This window comes from Candoia aspera, chromosome 2 (genome assembly GCF_035149785.1).
Source record: "Candoia aspera isolate rCanAsp1 chromosome 2, rCanAsp1.hap2, whole genome shotgun sequence".
In the NCBI taxonomy this organism is placed as follows: Eukaryota; Metazoa; Chordata; class Lepidosauria; order Squamata; family Boidae; genus Candoia; species Candoia aspera.
Window position 1 is genome coordinate 13835384 of NC_086154.1, and position 12965 is coordinate 13848348.

General features: G+C 40.3%; 1 protein-coding gene across 1 annotated transcript; it reads right to left on the minus strand.

Annotated features, from left to right (window-relative positions):
- Positions 1–1424: 1424 nt before the first annotated feature.
- LOC134489890 (vomeronasal type-2 receptor 26-like) lies at positions 1425–11253 on the minus strand. The gene is made up of 5 exons (XM_063292761.1): positions 10972–11253; positions 10397–10606; positions 7696–7926; positions 4168–4291; positions 1425–2335 (listed from the first exon to the last, which is right to left on the minus strand). Exons 1-5 carry the CDS (start codon positions 11251–11253, stop codon positions 1425–1427), a joined length of 1758 nt encoding a protein of 585 aa, XP_063148831.1.
- Between the last annotated feature and the right edge of the window lie 1712 nt (positions 11254–12965).

A 12965-nucleotide genomic window follows, 5' to 3' on the forward strand; every position in this document is an offset into this window, starting at 1 on the left:
GACACATTGATCTTGCTTCTTATTGGAATGCTGGTCATCTGGACATTCTTCACAACCAGCTGCCTCTGAAAACATAATCAATTGCTCCGTATGAGGTGCATTCTGTGGCACCTGCTGTCCACAAAAGGCAGTAAGGTGTAAAGAGAGCATTAAGGAATTGCTCTATGTTCCCTCTTAGTCACATTGCCTACTCCGTGCTTAAATATTGCTAGCTCAGGCCTTTGCCTATAATCTATTTCCTGTAATTAAGATTCCTATATGGAATGATTACTCCTCCTCGTGGTTGCAGGACAAGAGGTGAGGACAGATGCCCTGGTATTCACTGTAGATAAGGTCAATACTGGACGATCAAGAAAGAGTGTGAACGTTATTATGTTTAGAAGGAAATCCCCAGGTACTGAATCCGTTTTACCGTAATATCACAGCCTATTCTTTATTGCAAATGTTGCTTTTCCTCTTCAGGTAAATTCCTTGCAATCTTTGCTGTTTTTCTTGTTAATCAGATATCTTGATATAGAACCATGTTGCTGTATTTATTCTGTTACTGATTAAAAATAATACTTTGGATGAGTAATTGTGAATACAACTTCATTTGCATGTACTTTTAGTTTTTTGTTCTTGATTTGGCACTTGGATTCCCAAACTTTGCTGCCCTTGCTGTCCCTCCCTTACCAGTGTTTCAAAGGCCAAAGGGAATAAGGAAGGACGGAGGGAACAATTTTGTCTTGTGGCTTTCATTATAATACTTTTCTTTGAATGTATTTCTTATTATATATAGCAAAATCTTTTAATAAAAACTGTTAAAAATACTCGTTTTGGTGATAAATTCCATATACCTTGGCCTCTTGTGCAATCTATCCCAATGAGAAAATTCAAGCTGCCGTTGAAAGCCATGAATACAAAAGGGCTAGGATTCTGTTCTATTGTAAATAAATCTCTTGATTCTGATACAATGAGAGATGAACCTGCTTCTACTCACTGTTGCTGGTCTTCCCTCATTCTCCTCAAGTTGTTATCCATATTCTGCCTCTTCTTCCTTATTTTTAACAAGTGAGAGACAATTTTATGGTTAAAAATACTTGTTCATTTCATTCATTCATTCATTCATTCATTCATTCATTCATTCATTCATCAAATTAGTCACTGCAGATCTCCTCCCACCAGAGGGACTCTGGGGGGTTTAAATAATTATTAATTTGTTAGTTATTATTAATGCCAGTAATGTTAAGATTCTGCTTGAATATGGATTATGGTAAAAAATACAATTATGGAATTTAATTAATTTATTTCATTTCTCTGTCATTAAAGTTGAAGGTCACATTCAAGAAAGGAAGACTTAAGAACACATATAAAGCACTTTTAATTCTAAGTGATATTACTTTAAATTACCAGTAGGTTCTTAAAAAAAAAGATAGATTCCAAAATTAAGAGGCCTGATCAGTTTTGATCAGCAGATGCTCCTTCACATTCAAGTCAGGTCTCAGAATAATGATGTAGCATTTGGGGACAAAAATGCATCCCAGTAAGCCAAGACTGGAGGCCAGGATGGAGAAGATCTCCACAGCCACCATGTATTTCCCTTTGGTGCTCAGGTAGGTGGGGACAAAGGAGACCCAAACGCTGCAGAAAACCAACATGCTGAAGGTGATCAATTTGGCTTCATTGAAGGACCCTGGAAGGTTGCGGGCTAGGAAAGCCAGCAAGAAGCAGGTGGAGGCCAGAAAACCCATGTAGCCAAGGGCAGTATAGAACATGGTGACTGAGCCTTCATTACATTGCAACAGGATCTGTCCTGGTTGGGAATGCAGATTGAAATCTGGAAATGGGGGAGACATTCCCAGCCATAAGAGAGAGATGCCAAGCTGAACACTGGAGCAGGACAGGACAATGGAATTAGCTAGGCCCTTTGCCAGCCATTTCCTCATCCTGCTACCTGGCTTTGTGGCCAGAAAGGCCACCACCACCATGACAGTCTTGGCCAGCAAGGAAGACACGGCAACTGAGAAAAGAACACTGAAGGCCGTTTGTCGAAGAAGGCAGGTCACTTTCTTGGGGTGTCCAATGAATAGAAAGGAGGTCAAGAAGGAAAGGAGAAGAGAAACCAGGAGAATGTAGCTGAGGTCCCGGTTGTTGGCTTTAACAATGGCGGTTTCTTGGTATTTAATGAAGAGTCCTAGGACAAAGCCAGTGATTAGAGACAAAAAAGAAGCAATGAGAACCAGGATGAGACCCAACTTTTCTTGATAGGAGAGGAAGATTATAACTTTGGGGAGACAGTGATCTCGCTTCTCATTGGAATGCTGGTCATCGGGACACTTTTCGCAATGGGCTGCATCTGAAAAACAAAAATAATTGCTGTCTCACTAATGAATTGGGTGGCAATGACTCTTCTGCATCTCCTGACCAAATGACTAGGAAGGGGTCAGTAGAGTGGAGATAGAGCATTAAGGATTTCCTCTGGGTTCATTTTCTCTCACACTGATGGCTCTTGACCTAAAGACTGCTAATCTCAGCTCATTTTTCTGTTTTTCTTCCTATGCTCAGATAGACAGATCATGTGCTTTAGGACGCTTTCTCTGGTAGTCCGTTTGGTGCTGGGTTTTGCTTATTCCTCTAATATATCTCCTGTAAATCAATCCCCTTTCTGTGGAGTCCTTGGTGCTTTCTGAGCATGGTTGTTTGTTTGCAGATGTGTCATCACCCAACCAGGTAACTCCATCAGTACTATCATCAGCATCATCAGCGGGAGCACTGATGGTGTTACCTAGTCAGGTAATGAAAGATCTGCAAGCAAAGAGCTAAGCTCAGAGAGCACCAAGGTCTTTACAGTTCAACCCTGATCTACATGAATAGGATAGGATAGAATAGAATATGGAATGTAATGGAAAGGAATACTTTTATTGTCATTCCACTATACACCAAAGTCCACATTACAAAGAAATTTCATTGCAATTGTCTCACAAAAAATAATAACTATAAGATATGATATACATTCTTTGCCATTGCACTCTCCTTATCATTATCCCTAATAAATATCACCATCCTACATACAACATGCACCACAATGAATTGAGAGGGGATTATGAAGAGTTCAGGAATGTAATAGCCCAGGGGACAAAACTATTACAACTATTTTATACTGACTGTTTTATGCCATTTTAATGCTTATCTTTTGCACTTGATTTTATTGTAAACTGCCCAGAGTCCCTCTTTTGGGGGAGATGGGTGGTGGCTATATTACATCAGTCAATCAATCAATCAATCAATCAATCAATCAATTACCCAATCCAGCTGTTCTGCATTGAATGTAGAGGAACCTTTTACCAGAGGATCACAAGCAGAACAAGCTGCAATGTGGGTGGGAGGGGTCACTGACAATATTTCACTATACGCTCTATCCTGAATGGGAGGATGTGAGATCCCCATTATCCTGTCTTCTGCCCTCACCACCCACTGCACAGACTTCTTATCTGAGGCACTACAGCCTTGAAACCAGGTGGAAAGGCAATTGGTCAATGCACTCTCCCTAGTGCCTATATAGAGAGTAAGGAGGAGGGGAGGTGGAGGGAGGGGGTGTTTTCCCTTGTCTGGTGCTGAAAATGTGAATGCTGCTGTGCCCGTTGTACGAAGGAGGCAGCCTTGAGAGCCCAGGTCAGACTATTCGTCGTCTGCATCCCCAGGAAATTAATGCTACTGACTGACTCCCCAGCTATGTCCTTAATAGAGTGGTGTATGGCTGAGCCAGCTCTTTCTAAAATCGATGAAGATCTCCTTAGTTTTTTCACCATTTAGAACCAAGGTATTTATATTACACTAATCTGCCAAAATGTTCATCTCACCCCCATAAGCCCAATCTTTGTAAGCCCCGGTAAGAACATACATTGTATACATTCTCTTCTATTGAAAACTACTTCCTGTTATAAGACTTGTGTCACTAAGCCCAGCAGAAGGGAGATTTCCACTCTCAGTGACACCCACACATGCCTCCAAGAGAATGGTCTGGCTGATGGGGCATCTTGACAGTAAAATAGATAGCCAGCTTAGTAGAATGGAGGCTTCCTCAGCAGATGGAAGCATTTTACATGCTTCAGTGGGCTTGGGGGTTAATCTCGATCAGGCTTGGTTTGAACTTGGATGGTGGTCCTTCTTTGCTCTTGAGCCACTTACCTTCCTGCATGGAGACGGATCCTTCCATACACGGAGAACAGTCGTAGCAGCAAACTGGTGCTCCCTCTCTTGTGAGCTTGGTGTATCCTGGGAGACAACTTTCAGTACACCTCGAGAAAGGCACCTTCTAGACATAAAGAAAATGTGGGGAAATATATGCATTAAGGGGATTACATATCTGAATGAAAACTAGTTACAGCTTGGGTTGATGAACTGGGCTAAACCCTGGTTTCTTATAATCATGGTATTTTGAACATGACATAGATGTGTTTTACACAGTGTGCAAAGTTAATACCCATCTTTATGCACCATAATTGTTCACCAGAGCAATGAACTGAATCCTAACAAATGTCCCAGTGGGTTTATAAATAAATGCACCCCCCGAGTTGGGTTTATCTTCCAGGGATCCTTTCGAAAAGCTGGATTTGCAATGAGGGGAAGGAGTGGTTGCCCTGAGACTGGTTGTTGACAGTAAAAACATTTAAAGATCCTGAACCGAATTTATGACTCTTGAAAGAAATGTGGATGAAAGATGGGTGATTCTGTAAAACAAATGTCTGGAAAAAAAACAGAACAAGTTAATGATAGAATTGAAACTTTGGAGAATACAGTAGAAGTTAGGGCTATGGAATTAGAAAGAGGAAAGGACAATGTGGCTCTGATGGAGCTTAGAGAGAAGGAATTCTGCCTGAGGTTTAGAGCCATTCCAGAGAATCCATATGCCGATGTCAGAAGAAAGGATGTTCAGGCATTGTCAGAGTTTTTCATTTGGGAATAGGAAAAAATTGATGAAGCAATTGAGAAGGTGTATCAGATAAATTCCTGTTTTGCTGCAAGAAGGCATGTTCAAAGGGATGTATTAGTGCCCTCTGTGAGAAAAACAATGAGGTACCAAGTTCCGCATTGCCATTTTAATACACGATTGAAGATGTAGATATAATTATGTGATAGGAGATTCCTATCAGAATTTTAAGTAAGAGAAAAGATATTTTTTCTGAGATACTGAAGCAGAAGACCCCATTTCGCTGGGATTAATTGGAAGTAGCAATTTTCACTGTTGTCTTTTTTTTTCTTTTAATGAAAACTTTATTCAATTTCAACACATATAGTTAAAATACAATGTAATTTCAAAACTATGTTTTAAATTTACCTAGTAAATTTACAATGTTAAAATTACAATGTAATAAAATACAATGAATTTTTTCTTTTGAACAGATAAGATTTCGATTGACCTCTGTTCAAAAAGCCAGAGAATTCTTGGGAAAAGTTTAAGGAGACTTGGAGGAGGGTCCAATGGATGTGGTGGAGAAGAGATCTCCACGAGAAATGATAACGAAGCATCAGTGGTCAACTTTTGATGACCCCTTGGAAAGAATCCACGGAAGTTTGCTTTTGTATATGATAACAGCAGTGAGAGAGAGATTTTGGAAATCGTTCTATGAATTTTATTCAAATCTGTATTAAAAAACAGGAGGTCTCCCTGGAAAAGGTGGATGAATATTTGAAGAAAAAAAAGTTGCCAAAACTTTCTCAATCAGAGAAACCATCTATGAATAGTTCTAGAAGAACTTTTGAGGTAGCTGAAGAAATAAAAAAGATTAAAGTAGGGAAAGCACCAGGGTCAGATGGACTTCCCAGTTCGTATTATAAATGTTTTGAGGGTCAACTTTTACAACCTTTCTGCAATGCCAGAATCTTGGAAAGAGTCCAGAATTGCCTCATTACCAAAGGAGGGACAAGATCTTACTTTAACTAAGAATTATAGACTGATTTCATGGCTGATAATGATTATGGAATATTTACCCAAATATTGGCTGATAGATTGAAGGAGATTTTACAGGTCTTTATTCATGATGATCAATGTGGGTCTTTACCCAAAAGGCAATGAAGAGACATTGTGAGGACTGTGTTGGATATCATTGAATGCATACAACTTACAACCCTAAAACAAGTGGCGCTGATTTTTCTGGATGCAGAGAAAGCTTTTAACAATTTGAGCAGGAAGGATCTTATCTGCAGAAAAATGGAAAGATCTGAAATGACCTACAGTGGAAGATTGGTTGGAAAGTGAATGGAATTGGCTGAGATGGTGAAATTGACAGCTTTGATTAGAGAAAAGACACTGAATAATTTCAAAGCTACCTGGAAACCCCTTCTGAACATTTTGCATGAAGCAGAAAAAAAAAGAAATCATGATATATGGATTTGATGATTAGAAATAATAATGGACAATAGAAAGAATGAAAGCCATGTTCTACATTTAGAGTAAAAAACTTAATGTAAATGTACACATATCTGTTGGGAAGGAAATCAGGAGTCATTCTTTTCCAGTATTTTCTTTTCTTTCTTTTTCTTTTCCTGCACTTTTGACTTTCTCTTTTTTCCCACTCTATTCTACAATTTTACTTTCTATCCTAATTTTTCCTTTTTGTTAGCTTTTATCTTTTGATCTTGAAAATCTAATAAACTTTAATGATAATAAAAAAGAAACAAGAGCCTTTTAGAATGGTCTGATTTGGATGGTGTGGTTATTTATCGTATGAAAAAGTTAAAGCACATGTAGATTTTAAAAATCATTATATCAGGAGTGTCACAGTATGAATATAGAACAGATAAAAAACCCAGGCTATGCCTAAAACACTTTTGTTGGCCTCAGCCCAAGAAACATTTTACAGAAAAGAAACTGTGGGCAAAGAAAAATGGTTATCCTAGAAAGATTTGCTGGTCCAGGAAAACAAAGAGCTGAAGATGGAATTGAGAGAAGCATTGATGGTAGAGGGATTTAGTTTTCAGTGGTTTTCATGTGCACAATTAAGGGAAAGAATTAATACAGATAAAAAGTAGCAGGAACAGAATATGAGAAAACAGATTTTGAAAATGAATTTTGTACAAATGATGAACATGTGATTGCTAAAATGTTTAAACTTTTGCTGAGATTTGAAACAGAAGAAGGGCAAATTAAACAAGCTATGGGCAAGACCTTTGGTGATAATATTCAGATGGATCAGTGGCAGAGAATGCAGTTAAAAGGTTTAAAATCCACATTGTTTTACAATTTAAAAGAGAACTTTTCTAAGATGACGTATTTTTGGCATACAGTACAACACCAGAGACATTTTCAAAGATGTATTAGGGGACTTCTAATTACTGTTGGAAATGTGCAAAACCTGAAGGGACATTTTCTCATGCGTGGTGGACTTGTGAAAAAGGGAGAAGGTATTGGACACAAATACAGATGGTAATGCAGAGAGTTTAAGAGATTAATATTCAGATGAAATGAGAATTTTTCTTATTCGGAGTTATGGACAACGAACTAGAGAAGGCTCATTTCTTTTCATTCCTTTTCTGTTTCACTAGTTTTTTAATCTTAATAGAACCCTCTCTAGTTCTCAAACAGATAGACGTGAAGGAGGGGGAAAGAGCATTCTGACTTGCAAGATTCTGTTACTCTACATAATAGTCCTCAAACTCAGATATATAGGAGCAGAAAAATAAAAAAAAACACACACACATACAGTCAGTCTCAGCTACCTGGTTAAATGACGTTGGCCATATGATGGCACTCTGATTGATGGAGATCTTGACTTCTGAAGAGGCCTCTCTTTCGATCTTTCCAATTGTCACCCCAGCAGCAGACTTGTTGGGAAATACTGCCCACTCCATGATGTCGAAGTCAGTAGAAGGATCTCCATTCTCATCCAAATAAACATCATCCTCAGTAAGATTGTAAAGCTGGAAGTTTCTTAGAAAGGGATGAAGCTAGAAAGACATGGAGAATCACCACTGTACCTTACACGTTCCCATTCGAGCCCTAGTTCAAAAGTGGGGTGCTTCAGGTAAGCTCTACTTTCTCCAACATTTGGGACGAATCTGCTTAGGGACTTAATCTGTATGGCCTTTCTGTTTCTCAAAAGATCTCTGGCCAGCTTGTTGCCCCCTCACCTACTGTCTTCAGTCATGTCATTTTCTAGAAGGAACCATCCAACCATCTGGGTGCTGAAAAAATACATATTTGGATTCAGCATCTACCTACAGGGACATTCCTGATTTGTACCATTCCACCTTTGCAGTGCTTCAGCTTTGCAGAAATATCCTGTGTTTTCAGATGAGGATCTCCTGGTACTGTATATGATTGGCAGACCTGGTACCTTGGCAGGAAGCTGAAGTTGACTAGTGATACAGAAAGCCACTGAAATGGACAAGAGGTCTTGGGATTTGGTAATGTGTGTGACAGTGCTTTTCTGGGCCTTTCCTTACTTGCACCTAAGCATGTCAGAAACCAGCCTTGGCAATATCCTTTTTGTGCCTTGTCCCCATCACACTGCCTTCATCTCTTCTGCAGCTCTTGAGTGAGAAAGCCTCAGGTGAACCTCAGGTGCTCCACCTAATTTTTTTTTTTTTTGGTGAGTAAGAGCAGCAAAAGGTGGAAGGTAATATATCTAAAGAGTTGGACACAGCATGTGTGGGACATGGTCCAACAGAGCTGCACAAGAGTGGTGGCAACATCTTCCTGTCCCTCTAATGTTGAATGGAATATGTCCTCCTAGCAGGGGCAACTAAGCTTTGAAGGTTGATGATATGAAAAAGGGAGGAATGATTGGGAAGTAGAAACACATGGAAAACGGGCAAAGTTCAAACATCCAGTCTGGAAGAGGAGACACATCCTAAGGAACTCTTCTCTTTCTGATCTTGGTGTTTGTTTCGATACAGCTAAGAGCTCGGTGTAGAAGAAGGGCCATGCAAGAGGTCCAGAGATAACAGATAGTCCTGCTGCCAGACCTGCCCCATTCCTGCCGCTGTGCTATGTCTTGAGGATGTACGTTCCTTTGCCTGTTGATGCCCTGAAAACGGAAGGCAGCAAAACCACAGAGGCTGCTTCTTTTCACAGACGCTGGGATGCAGAAACCCAACAGGCCACTTGGACGTTCACCAAAAGAAAGGCAAAGGAGGCAGCAAATATCGTGAGAGTGTATTACTTTCTGGTCTCCCTGGGTTCTGCAACTTATTACTTCACCGCTTTATGAAACCAAGAGATGGTGATGGGAAGGGTTGGGAGTAAAGATTGGGCTACCCATTCTAAGATTTTCCTTTCAAAGGAGGAGAAAGAGCCAAGAAAAGATCTTGGTATCAAGTCCTAAGTGAGAGGACCAATAGAGAAGAAAAAGTTGATGAACAATTTGTTTAAGAAGCTGCATTGTAAAGAAAGTCAGCTGACCTGGGTGTTCCCTGAAGACCCTGGAAAGGGCACAGAACCCACATCCTCTTAAGGTGGCAGAACAGGAAGTGAGAAAAAAAATTCCCCGACCTAGAAGCTAAATGAGGGCAATGTTGGATGGTCAAGAAACCTGATGGTTTCTGTAACATCCTGAAGCTGATTTATTCTGCAAATAGGGAAAGAGCCTTCCTCTTCATTCCTTGTTCTCCCAGCTTCTCAAACCAGCACATCTCTTCACTTTGGGAGATCTAGTAGCAGAATCTCTCCTTCTTTCTCTCCAAGCCTCCACATTTGGTCAGAACAAACACTCAAACTTGGGCAATTGCTGTGGGGACTATCCCACCTCATGTCCAACGCTGCCCATTTTTAACAAATACAAGAGAATTTAATGTGGGTCATTAGCAGAAATTGAGAGAAAAGTCTTACTTGCCATGGCTGTACATAGTCTCCAACCCTGATTCTCCTCCGGGTCAGGCGGGAGGAAGAGACAGCATGGAGGACTCTGGCCACAGCCTGGACTGAAGTGGGAATACTGGAGGCATCCTCAGACAGAATTCTGGCAACCAAATCACGGGGAGGGATCTCCCACTTCTCTCTTTCTGTGCATCTCTTCTGAACTTTCTTAGACAAAATAGGGTGTGAAGAGGAGCACTGAAATGCTGCCTCCCCAAAATTCTCACTGGCAGAGAAATACGTGTTAAAATCATAATTTTGTGTTCTTTTGTTTGCCAGAGTTAAGAAAGATAACAAAAGATGTTTATGCTGGAGATCAATCATTCGATAAAAAAATCTCACAGATATGTCTGGCAAAGTTGTGGCAATCCACACTTTCTCCCCAAACACATTTTCACCATTTTCTAAATTTTGGATTTGCACTCCTAGCGCTATTGTGGCCTGAAAGTCCAACTGAAGAACAATAATTTTGACTTCCGTGTTGTTCAAATTAGAAATCCTTTTTTTTTCTTCGCCTACTGTATACAACAGTGGAATGGTTTCTGAGAAGGCAACGCAAACCCCTTTCTTGAGGGCCACAGGCACAAAGGAACTCCTGAACCTTTCTCCACTTTCATTGTCCGGAACAACAAGGCCGATCCACGTCCATCGGAAATGCAGGAGCAGTTTGACAATCGCCAAGTGAGGAGGCTCTTGTTTTGGACTCAGCCGGTAGAAGAAAGGGAAATGCTGTTTCTGCTCAGGAATATGGCTGATGACCCCATAGTTGATCTTCAGTGAAAGAGAAAAAGGGAGTGATTATCTTGCTGATTCTTCACTACAGAGATGTCCTTTCCCCCTAGTCTTAGGTCTGAACCATGATATCGGCTTTGCCAATTGCCAGTCACTCTCTTGCTTAGAATGTGAGTCTGATTCAGTAGCAAGGAAAGGGGAACTCTGGGAGACCAGCTTATTTTTCAACACCGATGCCATTAACTAATCCCAGAGTGAAGAGAAACGCATTTGCATGCATCCTATTTCAAGGGTCCTTTAAGCTCCATCAATCGGCTCTTTTCATTTGTTGATATCGGCCAGGGCTACCTTTTGGACTTTCTGGAGACTTTACAAACTGGAATTATTTCAGCATCCATTCTTACCTGTGGGATTTTGTAGATGCCCAGCATGGTTGTCACATGATGAAAGAGCTCGGAATCAGTTCCTTCAAGCACTGTCAACAGATGTTTTGGTCTCCCACATCTGTAGTTTGGTACATTCTCCTGCCCCGTTGATAGCAAGTCCAGCATGGCTTCATATGTCATTCTTGCACTGAAGAAGTTCTCATAGAGGCTGTAGCCCAGGGTGAAATTGTGGAGCAGCCTAGGACGCTGATTGATCTCATGAATGGCAAACAGGAATGGCAAGATCTGGCTGAAACTCATACCCTTCATACTACAACACAGGAGATATTAATAGGTTGTTGTCTTTGGTTTATAAAGTCAGGTGGTACGGGCATTTTTAACAAAACATCTGAATTCTGTCTTATGACTATGCTAAGAACCATTCAGAAATCCACACTCTGAAATCAGTGGAATAATGATGGAATGGATGAGCCTAAAACCTGTAAACTGATCTGGTTGATCTCATGAAGGGCAAAGAAGGGTGAAGCAGAGCCTCATGGTCACAACGTTGCAATGCTAACAATGGTCAGGCACTCATTGCTCCCTCAAAAAAATAGCTAATTCTGCTGCCATTTATTTCCAGGGCCTTTCCAGGTGATAAATTTCTCTGGATGTTCCTATCAGGACAGTCCCTCTGATACCGGTGGGAGCTTCCTTCCAAGACAATGAGCTGTATTATTTTTTCCATCTTAGAGGAATACTCCTACAGCAAAACTAAGATACTCATAATAAGGAATGAAACGGATCAAAGATTTTAGCCGCTGGACGCATTGATTCATTACGGGAAACCATCCCCAAATCTGCAGTCTGGTTTCTGTTTAATGCCATACATCTCTTTTTTGTAGGATATTTCATCTATGGAGGCTTTGGTGCTCCCTGTGCATATTTCATCTAGGATTTCTTTGACTACCAGTTGTATCGATATTTGAAAGGAACTATTCTGGCAAAATATTTTGACCGTCGTGTTTCATTGATTGTTTGCTGCTTTGAATGCCAATTATCTTTGTCTCTTAAGCTATTGATCTATACTGAAAAATCTCTCTTGTGGTCCTATTGCAGGTTGGCTTGTCACATTTGGCTTCACTTGGTTACTCTGTTAAACACCTACTGATTTTGCTCAATACGCTCTGACACCAAATGGAGGGCCCCAAGTCTTCTTTATTTTTCTAATAGATTCCCAACCTCCTTATTCAGAGACTTAAAAGGCCCGGTCAAGAACAGACCATCCTAGAGAAAGACTATCTATGTGGATAGCAAAGAGTCAACCCTGACTTGAGGACTGGTGGAAATGACAACCTCACTGTCACCAGCAGAGGATCTAGTTAGTCCTGTGCCCCATCTAAGGCAGCTGGAAGTGCTCATCCCCAGAAGGGGCTTCAGCTTGAGATAAATGTCACACTCGTCCTTTGGCTGCTCTTGGAGGAAGGAAAGGGAAGAACCTTCTTCCAGAGTGATGCTCCGTCATTCTGGGCAGGTTGAAACCCTTCAGCGTTGTGTTCCTTCATTGCTTCTTTCACAGAGAGATTCAAGGAGCTATTTATTCAGTCGTTTGACATTATGCTATTTTCTGCTATCTCTTAACATTCCTTTGGCATTGAATAATATTTTTGCTTTTGCTTTTTACCTTATTTTCAGATACGATATTGAATGGATTAACATGCTACAATATTTCACCATATTCAACAGCAGATGGTGATTCTGTTATGTATCAATATTAATCACTGTAGTAATTCTATGCTATTAATACTGATTTTAATTTTTAGTTACTTTCTTCATAGTCTGGAAGTATTTTTTTTCCAGGAAGGACAGTTTTCTTTTAATGCTAATTTATATCTGGCAATGTTGAAAATGAAATGTATAAAATAAGAGTATAAAGGTCAATATGAGGTACATGGAATTTACCTCAGCGGATCGGTGACAGATTTCTACCTCACGGTGTAGAAAAGTAACCACTCACCTGAAATGTGCTTTAC